This window comes from Lissotriton vulgaris, chromosome 3_1 (genome assembly GCF_964263255.1).
Source record: "Lissotriton vulgaris chromosome 3_1, aLisVul1.2, whole genome shotgun sequence".
Lineage (NCBI taxonomy): Eukaryota > Metazoa > Chordata > Amphibia > Caudata > Salamandridae > Lissotriton > Lissotriton vulgaris.
The window spans coordinates 1,079,578,876-1,079,597,272 of record NC_141689.1 but is presented as its reverse complement, the minus strand read 5'-3'; the positions used below and the strand labels follow the sequence as shown (position 1 = coordinate 1,079,597,272).

Below are 18,397 nucleotides of genomic sequence, written 5' to 3'. Positions count from 1 at the left end.
GCTTTTCTGTTGGTATCGCGGCCTGAGGGATTGAATTTGTTGCTCCCGAATGTATTCCAATTCCTCCGGGTAGGTTAAAGGGTCCATTGCCTCTGCCAGTTGCCCTGTGCTTCCTCTATCAGAGTCTTCGTCACTGGTTACCAGGCTCCCCTCCGTACTTGAACTTTCTGGTTGTGCTGTGAAAGTTGAGGCTTGAGTATCTTTACTTGTATTGGCATCTGTTCTTGAAGCAACTTTGCTCATTTTTTGCTTTTTAACCAAATCATATTTCCTGGCGAATGTAAACACCTGGCCCCTGTCGTAGTCATTTTTATCCCTACTGAATTTCCAAACTTTCCGTTTCTTTATTGTTTCCTCCAATTTTCTTTTCCTGTTTAGCATTTCTGTGATAATTTTTTCCACCTCAGATTTATTGTTGTCGTCCACCAGTGCATCAATCTCACTTTTTATTTTAGCAATCTCTGAAAGATCAGTATCCCTATCTATCTTCGCATATTTTATTAATAAGCACACCAGTCTCATGGATGCTTCCAGGTTTGACTCCGCCCATTCTTTGAGTAGAAGGTGATTGGGTTTCTCAAAGCTTGGGGCAAGCATTATACGTAGGCCCCGGGGAATTCTTCCAGCTTCATGATATTTTTCTAGCGACTTTGCTTCCCAATATTTTGTGACCTCACTCCTGTGGTGCTTCTCTAATGCTTTTATGAGACTCCTAATGTTTGGGTGCGGATTGCTGGTTTCCTTTGATGCACTCTGTGTTTTGTCAACAACCGGCAAATTGTCAAATAATGCATCCGCTTCCTTATCCCATTCCCCATCTGTGCATTCCATTTCTAGTTCGGAATTAAATAAGCACTAAATTGCTCTGTTCAACACCACGTATGCCTGCGTGGGTAACCTGCAGTTGCCGCTATCCTCCCTCCTGCTTGCGAACACAATTATATCGACTGGGTTCGGTTGGAACCGCAACTCACTGTTCTGACGAGACGTCCGCTTCCAACGATTGTCCTGCGACCCTCGGGGTTGCGTGTGCCACGCCGAATCAGCTCCGTCGCTGCCAACCACAGTCTCCGTTTTCTTCTTTCGCGCAGGGGGCCGGGATTACATTAGCTCTCCTGAGCTGTAAGTTCCGCTTGACTTGCAACACCTTCCCGCCACTTCAATTGGGAGGGGTCCGTCTAAGGAGGCCAAGTCAGTCCTCGCCGATACGAATCCAAAGACCACTCTTCTCGCCGCTATCCTCACGGCGCCCAAGTTTCCCCGGGAAAAGAGAGACGGACACCAAATGTTTTGTTTTACCGCAGCCGCAGGTAAAATTTAATCAGCATATTTTTTATCAGTGCATGTTCCGAACAGGAACCCAAACGCGTTTCGGCGTTCTCAGACGCCTTGCTCGCTGGTGATCTGTGCAAGTATCCCCGCCCCTTAATAAAATGAGGCTAATCCCGTGATCAGTGACCGGTGCAACAACAAACATGGAAAACATACTCGTTTATAACACCGATATGTCAACTTCCCCTCAGCGGAGAGCACATTGTAAACCACAATTGCTAAATACATATATACACACATATACACACACACACATACATATACACACACACACATATATATACACACACACATATACACACACACACATATATACACACACACATATATACACACACACATATATACACACATATATACACACACACACACACAACTATCTGAATAATGTCTATGTTCGACCAATTCGACAGCAGTGTTCTTACCAACATTGACATGGTTATACACAAACACGGTCTCTACTGCAAAGTTAGATGTTGAGGTCATCACTCTCTCCCTGAATCTTCCTTCTATATTGTCCTTTCTTCGTGTTTGCACAGGTAGAAAAGAGGGAGCCGCCTCTCTGCCTTGGTGTTGTCTTGGCTTTTTATGCCTGGATTTTAGGTATTCTTACTGCCCTTTAGGCTAATCCCGTCTAGGTCCTTAGGCAATCTTTTGAACATCTTCTGGCGAAATTCAAAGCTGGAAAGTGAGTGGGTAGATGGTGAACATACCAAACACAAAGATTGTGGATCCGAGGCAGCTTTCTTCCTACCACAGGACAATACTTAAATTGTGAAGGCATTGGAAAAAAAATTCTTCACTAATATAGATGTAATAAACTGTGAAGGGACATTAAAACATTGAATGAAGTGAAAATTTCAATTATGAGGAATCTGATTAAGAAATTAGGAAAATAATCCCGCACCCCCCCAAAGTGTTCTATGATCCAGTCTGCTAGAGAAATTAAAAAAAAAACTTTATAGTTGCGAGTCAAACTGCCACTACTTGTAAAGTGACAGCATGCCGTTTTCATCTAATGCACTCTCACTCTTCCAGGTACATTTTACTTCAATTTTTAGGTCTCACCTATTCCATTCCGCAAGTCTAATGCCATCAAACCAAGACTTAAACCCAAGGCTCCCAAAAAGCGGATTTCCAACAGTTCACGTGAATCACGTGACCACAAGCACGCGCATTTCCCCACATGAAAGGCATCAGCCTCCCTCCCACAGGCTTCCCCAGCGTGCGCTCGGCCGGCCTCTGCCAGTTCTCCTTCCCTAATTATTCACTTAACTTTTCACGGCCGCAGGCTGTGACTCGCATCTCTACTCTCCCCTGGTCTCACAAAGGCATCAGCCTCCCACAGGCTTCCCTCCCAAAGGCTTACCCTCCCCGCTCCCCCGCCTGCACTCCCCAACCAGGCTGCCTCGCATAATTGCATCAGACCCGAGCAACATGTCATCCTCTTCCTTTTCATGCCCCCCTCTCCTTTACACTTCAGTGTTTACCCAGTCTTCCTCTCCTCTCGCTCACTTACGCTCTGTTTTTTCTCTCCTTTTCCCCTATTCTTACTTACTACATTAATGCGTCACTTCCTTTTCCACGAGCTCGTAATGCGTGTGTTTTGTGAGCTTACATAAGCCGACAGGTTGCCAGTGTCAGCCTTCCTTCCCTCGTGCACGCTGCAGGGGACGCAGACCGAGCCTTATTCACTTCACTTTTCACGGCCGTAGCTCGCATCTCTACTCCCCCCCAGGACACCCGGCCTCAATTCTCCTCCCCCTAATTCCACTTCTTTCACGGTGATCCGCTCCCCGCCCCCCGGCCGCTTGTTTTGCTTCGGCTCCTCTCCGCCCACTTCATTTAATAGCCCTCCCCCAGTGCTCGTCCTGTTTTCTCTGCCCACCATCTCCAAACCTTGTTCCTTTAGCTGTTCGCACTTTAATTCCCTCACACCCTTCTCTACTCCTTCTCATCCTCCTGCCTCTCCTCGTCTACCCACCCCTTCCCCTCCTCCGTCCTAGTTTCCGACTGTCTTCCTCCTTCACCTTTCTTTCTCTACAACTTTTCCTTCCTCCTGTCTTTTTCCTTCCGCTTCTTTCATTTTCCTGTCCCCTTTCAGTTATCATTCGCCTCATCTGCATGATACCTTACTGTCTCTGCTGCTGACTCACACCAACCATCTACGACCTTGATACACATCCATGCACAGCTGAACAAAGTTAGCATTTCAAATAGGATCCTCCCGCCAGGTTTCTTCACACTTTCCTCTCACTCGTCAACCCCAAAAACAACCCAGCATACCCTATCACTCCAGATTCGATCACATAAACATGTATTAGCAAAGCTACTGGACTTTACACTGCACATTGGCAGAAAATATATCACATCACATCATACCACATGGCTCAGTACACACTGCACAAGGACCACTAGACGGAGCCATCCTGCTTAATGAATGGTTTGAAATTCCACATTTTAACAGTATAGCGCCTACCTTCTTTTCATACACGCCTAGCTCACCAGGACACTATACATACAACCGTCCGTTGGGCCCAGCTCTCACTGACTCTAGTTTTTTTAACTTACAAATCCAATCGTTAAGTCTCATTACAAGGTACGTTCATTTGTAAATGCGAATGAATGGCTGGGGCCTAGACGCAACGAGCAGGGTGTGTACATTAGAATCTGCCTCGCCCCGGGCGTGTGCACGAACGAGCAAAGTCTACCCACCTCCAGCCACGAGCACCCGGTGAAATCTTATCAGCTGTCCACGGACAAGGAGGATTACTGCACTCCCATGGAAACCAGGAGAAGAATTCCACTGATTTCGATATCGGAGTGAAAAACACAAACATCACAGTTTAAGGTGACATTTCCTTGTGGGAAAACACAGGTATCTGCTTTAAAAGCAGACTTCCCATGGGAATTGCTTCCTGATAAATCTAGCTTCTTGATTTTATATAGCGCTAAATTGCGCACTGCTGTTGTTTCTAAGAACTGAAAATAATACAGATCGTGACCACGGCCTCACTTCGCAAGTTTACAAATGCTAAGCGCTGCGAATAACTGGACTAAATCCCAACGTAGCGTGCGCTGAAGGATGGAAGGCAGAGCTGGCCTTGCGCGGATTCATACTTGTGAGCTGAAGCATACTTACATTGTTTACATTTAAACAGCATGGAACTCGGTAAACATCTTTATATGGCAGGGGAAAGATATTAAAAGGATCGGCGACTTAATCTGTGTCCCCAGCAAGAAATGCAGAGAAGTCAGAACATATTTCTAGGGGCATGCGTGAAGCCCACGGCTAAGGGCTTGTCGCCGTGAGTTATACCCTAAAACACTAACCTTCCCAACATACCAAGCATCTAAGCCAGGTACAAGCCCCCTTTCTCTCGCTCTCTGCTCTGGATGTCATTACTGAACCAAGACAGGGTGTGGCTTAACGCTCAGAATTGCCGGCTCCTGGCTTTTGACGTCTGCTGAACATCCTGTGATTCAGCGCATATCACTTACTCACCCCTTGCTTGCTACAAAAGAATGTGTCCCTGTATGACATAACTGCTGCAGCATCACCCAGCCCCACTCAGCACCACCACAGTGCCCCCTCGGAGCCTCCGCCGCACCACTCTGCTGCACCACTCTGCTGCACCACTCTGCTGCACCACTCTGCTGCACCACTCTGCTGCACCACTCTGCTGCACCACTCTGCTGCACCACTCTGCTGCACCACTCTGCTGCACCACTCTGCTGCACCACTCTGCTGCACCACTCTGCTGCACCACTCTGCTGCACCACTCTGCTGCACCACTCTGCTGCACCACTCTGCTGCACAACCACAGCACAACCACAACACCACCCAGCATCACTCAGGGGCACCACAACATCACTATGCGCTACAACAGCATCACTGAACGCCACAGCATCACTTGTCCCCAAAACAACATCACTCAGAGCCACTACCGCATCAATCTGTGCAACCATTCAACAACAACCGGTTCAAATATTTACTGTCAATGTTTCAAGCTTTATTACAAATGTCATAAAAAGATTTTAAATGTTTTCACTTCTGTTCTTGTTAAAACATTGTGATTTGTCACATCAATACATGTAAGACAGGGGAAAACTAAACATGTACCTATACTAATGCTATAGATGTAACATTTGCTAACTTTATAACTATTGGCATTCTAATAAAATTAATACTTTAATATTTTGAAAAACAAACAATTTAAAAATATTTACATTTTACACACTAAAAGCTCAAACTTTTCTATTGCGAGACCTATTGCATTGCAAATGCTTGTTTCTGCTGAAGTGGGGATGGTCAAGGATCCATGGGTTCTAGGTACTATACTTCTCAGCCCTGTTCGGGGTAGGAGACAGGTGAAGGTTCATTTGTATTTTTCTTTAAACTTTTCCTTTTTTTTTTATTCACCAATAAAAAGATTTAAACCATGAATAAAAAATAAGATTTGACCAATAAAGATTTTTTTCAGGCGGGTCTTTGCTACATGGGCAGGGCAATTCAGTCTTTACATCTATTAAATGAGGATCCACAGGAGGTTAACAAATTATTCTTTTATTACTTTGTGTTGCATTTAACTCATACATTTAATTTAAAAATGTAAATACACTTTTTTAACAGGGGTTCTTATTGGTCTATTTCAGGCTCTTATGATTTTCCTGATTTAAAATTTCAAGACTATGAATCAATCCGCTAAGATTTCAACTACTTAATCTGCACTGCTTCTGCAAATAAATCCTCGCTTGATACTCGGTAAAGCCATTAGCACGCAAACCTGCTTCCCCAAGGAAGACATGGTTTACACACGGCATGCAGTCTATCTACAGGAACGTTTCATTATATAGGATAATAAACCTTAAGAGTTTCTTCTACAAGTTGAGTAATAAAAATCTAGATATAGTCCAAATATAATATTTTAGTAATCATTTTCTCCATGACCTATCAATTCCAGAAAAACTGAAGTCGGCAAGCCAGAGTTCATGTTTTCAATTTAGTCATTCTAGTTTCCATTTGAAAGCCATATAGGTTTTCTAAAACCAAGATGAAAAAAATAATCTGAAAAAGCCATCCACATACGGGCTACAATGGGCTTCAGGATGTCACAGCAAGTCTGGTTGTCAAAAGCAACTTTTTTTTTACAAAAAAAAAAAAAAGAATCCAACCTTTAAACCGTTAAGTGTTGCATGTGAATATTCAATAAACAAAAAAAAAGTTTTGCAGATTGCAATGATTTCTTCAGCTCTCACAAGCTTACACCCAACCAGTATTAAATAGTATAACCCCGACTAAATTACACCAATATCCTTAAATAAAGAAAATTATGTTGTACTACTCACGACACTGGGTGAGCCTCATAGTACGGACTGGTTGGATTTTCCTGCATAGCATCAGGTGACTGATGTATTTCTTCTTGCTCTTCCTCTACCTCTTCCTCAGATTCTGAAGTCATGAAACAAAAAAACAATTTGTTAAAACAATCCGCAAGGAATGTGAAAATAAAACAATGGCTAAATATATTGTATGACCATTATCAACGAGCACTGGCAAAGCCAATCTGTCTCGGCAACCCAAATGTTAAAGGCGTTGTCAATGCTAATGTCTATCAGCTATGTATTATAGAGAGGATGTATGTGGATTTGTATGTGGTGGAATTGTGTAGTGTTGAGTGGGGTTCTGTGTAGAGGAATTGTGCGGTATGGTGAGCAGTGGAATTATGTGTCTATTAGTTTTGTGGTATTGATTGTACTGGAATTGTGTAGTGGGATTGTGTGTCATGGAGTGTTATGGTATTGTGGGGAGTTTCAAGTAGTGAAGTGGAATTGTGTGCTGTGGTAGTAGATTTTGTGGAATTCTGTAGTCTGGATTGGATGTATGTGGTGTGTAGTGGAATTGTGGAAGGGAATTATGTGATGTTGAGTGTAATTATGTGTGGTGAGGAAATTGTATTGGGTGGAATTAGGTGGCATGGTTAAGAGTGGAATTATGCAGCATGGTGGTCAGTGGAATTGTGTAGCATGGAGTGGTATGTAGTGTGGAACTATGTGGCATGGGGCAGAGTGGAAATAAGTGGAGTTGAATTTATTGGGTTATAATTATGTGACATGGGGTGGAATGATGTGGAGTGGAAGTGTGTGCTGTTGAATTGTGTGGCGTGGAATGATATGTATAAATGTGTTGTGTGTGTAGTTGAATTATTCAACGTGGATGTGTGTGCTGTGGCATTGCTTGGCACTTGAAACTCGTAACGCCAAACTTCAAGCACCTCTCTAGGAAACTGTAAAATGAAGACGAGAGCAGACATTCTTTAAATTATAAAGGCATTACCCCGCTGGAATGTTTTTCATAAGTGGCTTGTTGAGAATAACAAGGAAGCTCCAGGCTGTGTACGTGTAAGTGGAAAGTGTTCGCAGACTTGGTAATGGACAAAGCAAGGCTCAGGATTCCAGATGACAGTGGAATATCTTTTAAATTAGTCAATGTTTTAATATGGACAATGCTTCCAGGGTGGAAGTGGTACACAAATTAATGCCAGTCACTAAAATAAAACTGTCCCCTTACACTGAATTAGATAGTTAAAAGTGTGTCAAGTTATTAAATAAGGGTAGTTTGTACTTGTTTTAGTCAATGATTGTTTCATTATCGTATAAAAAACGTAAATCCGCCTACCATACTATTAAACAGGTCCATAAATAGCCCAAAGAAAAACAGGGCCACACACTGAACTGTCAGACAACCCTCGTCACCAAATAAATTAAAAGGCTGTAAAAGAAACCTGTGGAATGTTGTAACAAGGCTTGCAATTACTTTTTTTGTGAAATGGGTTTATTGTCCTGCAAATGCCATGCCTGAAAAAATGCACATTTCAGAAAGAAATGTAAATGCTTTTTATTTTTTTATTTTTAAACAACTGCACTCAGTGTTTAAAGTACGCAGCCATGTGGGGACCGAAAAGCGGCCTTGCCATCTCCCAGACAACAAAATGTCGCTGATCCATGTGACACCCCCCAGGATGGACCTTTCTCCACGATTGCGCCGCTCAACCTCCGGGGTGTGAGCTAAATGGCTGTGTGAAGGCTGAAATGGGGAACTATATGCACACGGTTTAATGTCTGGAAGGGAGAGCATAATATGTAATGAATACCTGTTTTTGCTGCAATAAAAATATATTTACCAAAAAAAAAAAAAAAAAAAGTACGCAGCCATGTGTCAATCCAAACAGAGTTATTGCATTGGGTGTCCTATAAAAGATATGTGCACAAAAATGTACAATTTAGAAAGAAGTAATGTTTAGGCTAGAAAATAATGTGGATCTGGTAAAGACATAAGTCGCAAATACAGTTTAAAGTAATAAGTGAACGTAAATTAAAAAAGCATTGTATTGCACGCTGTTGTCACCAAATTATGCGAGCATCAGTAAAAACAAGAGAAAGAAGCATCGGGCCAAGACACAGTCACACAGACAGTTTAAAGTATGCGTGCAAATATAACGAAACAACAAAAAATGCTGTTGTATTAAGTGTTTAAGTCTGCCAGCATTTCCAATAGGGACAGAAGCAATAAACATCTTTCCTGAAAGGCAGGGCATCGTGGAGAGATGGAACTCAGCGAATGTTATGAAAAGAACAAGAATTACAGCTCGGAAAAGTGTTCCATCTACACTGTTTCACAGCTCTCTTTCCGTTGAATTGTAAAACAGTGTCTGACATTTGATCTCAGTCTTTGAAAGCACAACAAATGTGGTGAGATAAGTACACGATTTACAAGCCAGGTTACAAAAACAGGACCTATTCTTAAGCTGTGCTCTTGAGCAAAAAAAACAACAAAAAAAAACATTCCTAAACTGGTCATTAAAATGGAGGAGTGGATAGTAATTGGTCCAGGCTCTCAGGGAGGGCTAAACAAAGGAAGAGGCAAGATGTACGCATGCCATAAACTAATGGGGAAAAAGAATAGAAGAGCGATGAATGAGAAGCCTCTGGGAGGGCTGAAGCCCACAAAGTATGTACCACATGTCTAGAAAATACAGCTCACGCACTATATCTAGCAGTGATCTAAAAAGTACACAACTTAAAAGGAGAAAAAGAGGCAGAGATTTTGATGAAGAGAAACATAGTTCATAGTCCACACTTTCACACTGCTAAAGAGCAGAACGCAGGAAGTGAGTGGCAAGAACAGATACTATTTACTACAGGATTTTTCAATGCTTCATGAAACCAATACCACGTGTGTGCACAACGTCATAACATTTGTACTAAAGGACTATATTTGTATGATCATGCCCCCAGGGTTTTTGGATTGGTGCTGCTAATTTTATTTTTTTGTTTTTACTATGTCCAGGACCCAGTGCATTTGTGCTGACTGGCCAAAAGTAGTAGTAGTGGTAGTAATAATGGTAATAGTAGTCAGAGTGCATGGCTACTTCTAACGAAGTGTCCCAGTGCTAGGATGCTGAATATGGAAATGAGTTGTACCAAGAAAGGAAGAGCTTAACTGGAGCCAAACAGCCAGGTTTTCAGTTTCTTCCTTAAGATGAATTCGAAGGGGTCTAGCCGAAGTTCCACAGGTAATGAGTTCCAGATTTTAGGGTCAGATGACTGAAGGTGCAGCCATCTATTCTAGGTTTTTTATGTCTCGCCTGAGCAAGTGCATGCGCTGCCCTTACGAGACATTTAGTGAGTGGCCATTAAAAAGCCGATCATAGCTTTTTGTGTGGCAGAGAGAGTCTGTCTTGCTCGCGCTTCAACACAACCATCTCCCCGCCCCCACCTCACCCCACCCCACCACAGAGCTCATCTCGCGGCCGCGGGTCTTCTTGCTCCCTTTATTTGTCGCCCTGTCCTTTGCTTAGTCACTAAACCGGTCATCTGTTTCATGCTCCCCCCTCAGCCCCTTCTGTCCTGCGGGCAGTATACTTGGCAGTGTAAGCCAGTACTTGAAAGTAATCAGCAGAAGTCCTCCCCAGGCTGCCCTCGTGTCCTAGTCATTCCTCTTTGCCTGTACTGGAGCTCCATATCATCTCCTCTGTGTTAGGCTCCGTTCAGATTACCCCTGCGTCCTCCACATCACCCGTTCTTTAACTCTTGCTTTCTCATTACATGCCCATATGAGTCTCCCTTCATTTTCCTCCACTTCTCCCAGGTCTTGTGAAGTCACCTTTTTTTTATCATTCCATCAAGTCCCATCCTTACTTTCTCTACCTTCTCTTTTTGACACCCTGCTGCTCTGTGCTTTGTTTCAACAGCGCAATCTCACTTTTGTCCCTATTATGATTTCCCTTTTCCTTTTGCTGTGTCCTTTTGCTCTTCATTTTAGCCAGGTTTCCACTGTTGCTACATCTCCGGTTTAGCCTATTCTTTTCTCAATTACTCTCTCCTTCCTACATCATCTCCTCCATACTGCATCTTTTACATTCTGACATCTCCCTCCTCCTTACTCGTTCTCTCCTTTGAGTCTCTTTACGTCTTCACTATTGGCTTCTTTTCCATCTCACTCCCTCAGCTGTTCACTAGATCTCCCACCTAGAGCTTTCTCCAACTTGGCCGAAGCCTGTGCCTCCCTTACTCTCCCTTATCCTGCCCTTAATTTCGGAGAGCAACGTGTAAATCAGCAAACAAAGCCCTTAAGTATAAAGAGGCTGGAGCTACAGGAGCTCTCCCAGCACTTCCAGTTCCACCACCTGGAAAATAAAAAACTTGAAAACCTGCTTTTCTTAAGTAAACAAGGCATAGGCCTATAAGGAGCATACCAACTGAATAATGTTTACTCTGTGCTGAATATGTCAAACGATTGCTACATTTATGGAATCCATTAAAAACAAGCATTGGCGAAGCCAATAGGTCTCGCCTTTGGGACCTTATAAGTGTTTAGCCATGCAACAGTTGGTGTTGTTGCATCAAGGATATTGGGCCTGATTCACAGAATAAACTTAAGACTCCATCCTAAACTTACTACTGTTTTGGTATTCACAGATTGCACTTACTACTTTTGGCATTCACAGAATGCACTTACTACTTTTGGTATTCACAGAATGAAATTACTCATTTCGGTATTCACAGAAGTTAGGACTACTAACTTTAGGACTCCTAAATGCCTTCTATGAATACCGGAAGTCCTAAAATTACGATTTTTCTCAATTTAGTAGTAGTAAAGTTAGGAGTCGTGCGTGCTAATTGAAAACAGCGTGCGCGCTGCTGCACGCTGTCGTGGATGCCAGCACGAGCATCAAAAGTGGCCACATTATGGCATCAGAACATCATGCATTTATGTTATGAAGCTGAATATGACCGAATTTGACATAATGGGTAGCAAATTTATTTCCGCGATAGGACAGGCCTTGAACTTAGTAGTACTGTTTAGTGCTTTTAAGCCCATACTTACGCACGCCTTGTTATTTGTATGACTATAGCATGTTTGTTAAAATACTATCTCAAATTTTCGAGGTATACAAAACTCTGGCAAAATATAGTACTATGTTATGTTTATACTACCCTTTAAAAAAAAAATTCCTCAAGAGTGTTGCAAAAAGTTGCAACGGTGGATGAATGAATGTGTTTACTTCCCATGACTAATTTCTGGCACCATTTGTTCTCGCGCCTTCCATTACCTCCCAGTAGGAAACGACACATGGTCAATGATCATTGCAACGATAATGATGCCCTGTCATTATCACAATTTCTGTCTATTCCAGCGCATGATCGGATATGTGGCATCGTAATGAGCCTTTCACTGCCTAATACACCTCTTAAAGAGCCCGATTATTAGAAAAAACAACGTTCTCTTTTTGGTTTTCTATTACGTTCAGAGTAAATTTTGCTGCTGCAGTTTCCAACGCAGTGCAACATCTACATAGAAATATGGAAAAGGGCCATTACTAGTGCAAAAACAACAGTTGATGGACAGAATGCAGAACAATGTCATACGTTCAACCCAGTACAGAGATCTGGGCCTAAATTCATCTTTTTTTTGCACTCCACACCACCCCAGCTCAGACATGGCCATATGGAAATCAGCCTTGACCCTGTGCCTCATGGGAACAGTCCAGCCAGAGCTGCCAAGCCATGTCTTTCCTGGACCGGAATCAAGCATCCTAGGACCGGTTTCTGGCTATCAGCCGTCTTCAGCCAGGATAGCTTGACTCCAGTGGTGTGGAGAGCATGGGACTCACGTCTGAGCATACCCATCCCACTCGGGGTGAAAAATGCAAAAAACAACAATTGATGGTGCAAACATGAGTTAAGAAACAACTTTGAACATAACAATGTAGCTTGAAACTCAAATTAATTCTGCATGATATTCCAATAAAGCAGAACTGAAAGTTCTGATAGCTACACCTATCACATCAGGGCAGAATTGTAAGGGTCTCCTATCCCTTTTCAAGGCAAATGTCTCCAGCATCTAAGAGACAGCCATCAAGGTTGCCTATTCAGACAAGCATTGGCATAGCCAATAGGTCTTGCCTTTGGGACTCCCAAGTATTTAGTTATGCAGCACAATATCCTTGGTGCAACAACATCAACTGTTGCATGGTTAAACACTTATAAGGCCCCAAAGACAAGACCTATATTTTTTTTAATCTGGGATGGAGGCAAATTTGACTGCGGTTGACCTCAGATTTCTGCATGGGGTGGGGGGGGGGGCATAGAGGGTAATCGTCTGTACATAGACGGGGCCTTGGCAGGCAAGCACCTTGTAACAGAACACCTTAAAGGTAATTGTTTCACTGACAACCAGTGCAGTTTCTTCAATGCAGTGCTAATGGGGGGGTCATCTTGGGAGCCCAAGCAATGTCAGAGCTGCTGCATTCTGCACGCTTTGACGCCTATTCAATTGCGATTGGGTAACACCCTGATAGAGAACACTGCAGTAGTCCAATCTGAATATGACCAGAGCCTGGACCACTCTTTTCTGGGCGGATTCAGGAAGGAGGTGAAGAATTTATTTCAGGGATCTTAGTATCCCAAAACACTTTCCTGCGAGCGCATTTATCTGGGCAAGTAGGTGTGCAATTAGCTAATATCAAACTAGCTCATTTAGCTTAATCATAAGTCCCAAATCCATGGTACTAGAGGCACTGAGGGCTAGTAAGGTAAACGTTACTAGTGGACTGCGGTACTTTATTGTGCCACCACTACAATGACACGGCGAAAACATGTTTCCAGGCCTGCTACTGTAGCCTAGTCAGACAACTTTGAAAGTGCAGACAAGACATGGCAAAATAAACACTTTTTCCAAGGTCAAAACCTTCCTTTTTAACATTACTAAGCCACCAGAGGGAAGACCTTCATAGCCCACCAGGCAGAAAGATTAATATTAAAGGGAAGAGCATGTTCCTTTTGTGTATAACATACCCAGACAGTGAAATTGCAGTTTTCACTATAAAAATGGCCAAATGCCCTATTAGCTATCATGAAGTTTAATAGCTACCGAGCTATGTGCTCACTTACCTTTGAGTAATATATTTGGTGTTTTCAAATGGATCACAATAATTGGTACATTAAAACAGACTGTGAGAAAGTGCCTCTTTTGGATTGTAAGCCTCCACTTTTAGCCTGGTTTTGATGTGGTTTCAATTGTAGTGCACAGATGTAGGAAGCTGGGTTTCAATTGCCGTAACCCCCCCCCCCCTGTCATTGTGGAAGTGATCTTGTGTTCGTTTACACGTTTCACACCCCGTGCCCCACACTCCACCACCCCAAGACCCTCGGAAGAAACTGTATCGTTTTACAGCCACCCAGGGATCTTATCAGACCGCGGGCCTGCTCTGGCCAAGGGCTTTTCCGATCATCAAACATTTTCAAACGCAGACAGGATTCATTCTTTTTACTCCTTTCCCCCTTTTTTCCATTTCAACACTCTGCGACGAGCCCGCGCTCCACAGACAGATTCGGTGCATGCAATTAAGACATTACCAAGGCCCGCTTTCAAAGGCTCCGTGGGCCTCTGATACAATTGGAATCGCCCTTTGAAAGCACAGTCTGTTAATATTAACCACAGCAGTAGCAATATTAATAATACTTTTTAATAATAGCCCCTTGCCTGCTGTGTTGTACATTAATTGGCTCACAGAGTGGAGCAAATGCGAAGTCACCATGAGTTTCCCTCACCCCTCTATGTGCAGGAGCGGAAGAAGGAGGGACAGGCAGAGTGTTTTTTTAATTATTTCACACAAGAGTTATTTTCGGATCCACAGAATGATGTCGTTGACGGAAAAGACAATGTTGGGATTAAATATTTCTCAGTTTGAATTGTTGCATTTTTTAAACGAATAAAGGGGCGGTGTTCTGCACGAAGTTAAACATCTATGTAAATGAAATTCAACAAGCACTGAGAAATTCCCATTGTCTTCAGCCCAAGCCCCAGACCTCTCACTTGTACCCTGACATTAACACCTACTTACAACTTGAACTCACTTTTTTTTTTTTTAGCGGCAAACCCCCCCCCACGAAGGTTGACCTGAAAACGTGACTGCACACATCAATTAAAAAGGCAACTCTGAGATTACGCATTCTTGCTTTCTAGGCAGTTAAATTCCTTGTGTTTCTGCTTGCATGGTCTGTCGTAGCTACAATTTTTGGTTGGTTTCTGACGTCACAGTTCCCGTTGTTTTCCTTGTATTTTATAGTTTTTGTTCCCCCTCTACCTTCTTGTTTTACAAGTCATTAGTGTCCGGAAGGTTAATCCAGTTGGTCCAATTGAAGGAAGTTAAGGCCACAGCTCGTACACTGCATACAAAGCCTTGAGCTGGCTACATTGTGTCCTGACAACATTGTTTTTACTGTCGCCACCTCAATATTTTGACCCCTGTCCACCTCCTCACACATTTTCACAGCATTACAATTGCAACGGGAATACCTGCCCATTGCTCTGTGCACCCTGCAAAGAGGCCAAGCATTGGATGGCCACGTATTCCGAACACCTTTTGAAGTCACTGACAAGCACTGTGTTAAACTCGCACTGCTTTCAGCCTCACCTTCAGAGCTCTAAATTGTGCCCGCTATAAACACCTACTCAAGAGTAAATGTTTCATGGAAAAATAAAGAAAAACCGCACTCTGGAAATAGTTTACTTAATCTTGCATTTCCTAAGAATGTTAAACGGGAAATAGAAACAAGAACTAAAATACTGAAATGGATTACTTAAATTTTTTACATGAATTATTTTGAACTCCGTGTTATTAGCCATTGAAGTTAAGGACCTTAATATAGGGTCCAATGGTAACCTTTTTCAATATTAGTTTTTAATTACTACCTAGTGTGAGATTGAGTGCACGCTTCCAGACACACACGCCACCACCAGCCGTCAGTGCACTCTTTCACCAGGCATACACAACACCAGCCATCAATGCACGCATCTACCAGGCACACACACCACCAGCCGTCAGTGCATGCTTTCACCGGGCACAAACACCACCAGCCATCATTGCAGGCTTTCACCAGGCACACAAAATTTGACGTCAGTGCATGCTTTCACCAGACACACACCACCAGTGCACGCTTCCACCAGGCACACACACCACCAGCCGGCCAGGCACACACACACCACCAGCCATCAGTGCACGCTTTCACCAGGCACACACACAACACCAGCCATCAGTGCACGCTTTCACCAGGCATACACACCACTGGCCATCCGTGCACACTTCCACCGGGCCCACACCATCAGTGCACGCTTTCACTGGGCACAAACACCACCAGCCGTCAGTGCACGCTTCCACCAGGCACACACCACCGCCGTCAGTGCACGCTTTCACCAGGCACACACCACCGCCGTCAGTGCACGCTTTCACCAGGCACACACCACCGCCGTCAGTGCACGCTTTCACCAGGCACACACACCACCAGTGCACCATTTGTACAGGCACACACACACCACCAGCCGTCAGTGCACACATCTATTGTCAATACTTTATGAACAACAGTGGTCCCAAGGAGTCTGTGGATATAAATTTAGATAAAATACAGTCCACAATAGGAGCTATATTGGCCACTGTCCAGCCGGACAGGGTATTTTTATTTTTCAGTGAAATATATAGTAGAGTAGACAAAGGCACAATCCTGTACCGTTTTGTGAACGAACAAAGAAGGTTTTTTAGGCAAGAAAGAGCATAGTTGGCCACTTGTAATTCGATAAGGTTTTTTAAGTAGTGCCAAGAAAGTGCTAGTCACAGCATCAATCAAACAGAATTGTTTAGGCTGTAAGAACACTTTTAACAAGTCGACGTTTCGATCCCTTATGCTCAATATTACGGGATCATCATCAGGACTAACAATACATTTGCTTGCCTGGTATAAACATTTTTAACACACATCCGCCTAATAAGTGTACAAATACATGGGAGGAAAATAACAAGGGGATAAACAAGAGAGAGAGAGAGAGAGAGAGGAAGTTACCCACTGTGTTAAAACTCTGAGTGTCACTGACATTGCACTGTATTCGGAACCGACTTAGCGTGCCTAATGATTACATGCAAGTGGTATCTGTAGCCTTGACTCACGCTGAAAAGTGAAGTGGGTGACATAGGCATTTGGATAATCATTAAATGGTAGATCGGTAGCGCTCTTATTTCAAAAGTTTGGAAGGACTTGCATTACATCCTTTCTACAATTAAAAATAGTCACTCCCAAGATCTTTCAGTATATCTAGCGATTTCAATACAAAGACCGAGTGTGATCTTCAATCATGGCCATTCGTGTCAACTCGTGTACCATGCACGCTCATCCGCATTCATTCCGTGTCTATCTGGGGGCTGGGGGAACGCTTACCCAGTGGGGGTCGGAAGGGTTCAGGGATAAGATTGCAAATGTGGACACTGCTTTAAGAGAACCTAAGGTAAAAGAGAGACCAATAAATACAGCAGGGCCAGTGAGGGGTTATATTACTGATTATTAGTTCGCGGTTGCCAAAATTACCTGGAAAATACCGGTAGTGATGTGTACTCTGCCTCGTCTTCAATTAAACAAGAAATGTCTGGGGGTAGAAGACTGGGTTTAGTAACGAGATAATATAAGATAAGAGGCTCGGAGTTGCTGCCAGCAAGTCGGCGGGCTTACCTTAGAGTTACTGTTGGCCCGTGTGGTCCATTATCTGCTCGAGATCGAGTCTGTGAAAGAAACTCTATTTCAGTAAGCTGGCGTGTAGGGACAAGTGGGGCGTTTAAGCTCTATCGAATGGGTCGCTTACCTTAAGAGGAAAGAGCCTATCTATGCCATCGAATGCCCTTGTCCAAAGTTGTATGTAGGGCAAACTACACAGAAAACGAAGACCCGCATCTGTCAACATCGAAGCAGAATAAGATGCCGGACAATTAATGCCCCACTGGTGGACCACTATAATGAAGCAGGACACAATGAAAATGACATTAAGTGGACAATCTTGAAAGTTATCAAACCGCCACTGAGAGGCGGAAACCTGGCGCAAATGCTGAATAGAGAAGAATTGAAACTCATGATTCATTTCAACACTATCCGCAATGGTCTAAACCGAGCTGAGGACTGGACCACACTGTTGTAAAAGGAAAAAGGGAACAGTTTGGAAAACTCTGAACATTTTAAATGGAACTTAAAACGTTGCAAATAATTCTGAGAGATGGAAACCCCTTCCCTTTCCATCCTTCCTTGAACAGACATAATTAATAATGAGTGCATAACTGTAATTATTTCCCTTTTTTTGATAATTATTTTGATATTGATTTTAATGACAGTCACAGCCACCCCAGCACTGCGCCGTTACTATATTGCACAGTTTCACTGCGCCGTTGTATTTTTCACAGCACATCACTGGTGCACATCACTCTGCATAATGAAGACACACCAAAACCCCACTCCAAGATGGCGCCCATGCGCGCTTAGTCCCTCGTCTCTGTCTGCAAGATCAGGCTTATCTAGCGTTCTCCTCCCCAGCTCCGGAGTGACTGTAATTCTACAGAACACCCAGGGTAACGGACACCGAGGAGGCTCTTTCCTCTTAAGGTAAGCGACCCATTCGATAGAGCTTAAACGCCCCACTTGTCCCTACACGCCAGCTTACTGAAATAGAGTTTCTTTCACAGACTCG

General features: G+C 43.4%; 1 protein-coding gene across 4 annotated transcripts in view; it reads right to left on the bottom strand.

Moving 5' to 3' along the window:
• G3BP2 (G3BP stress granule assembly factor 2) overlaps positions 1-18,397 on the bottom strand; it is a 235,108-nt gene that overhangs the window by 106,247 nt on the left and 110,464 nt on the right. For all 4 annotated transcript variants that reach the window (XM_086961512.1, XM_086961510.1, XM_086961511.1 and 1 more), the window contains exon 6: positions 6,682-6,784. In XM_086961512.1, the coding sequence (XP_086817638.1) occupies positions 6,682-6,784 (103 nt within the window). The remainder of the gene's footprint in view (positions 1-6,681; positions 6,785-18,397) is intronic.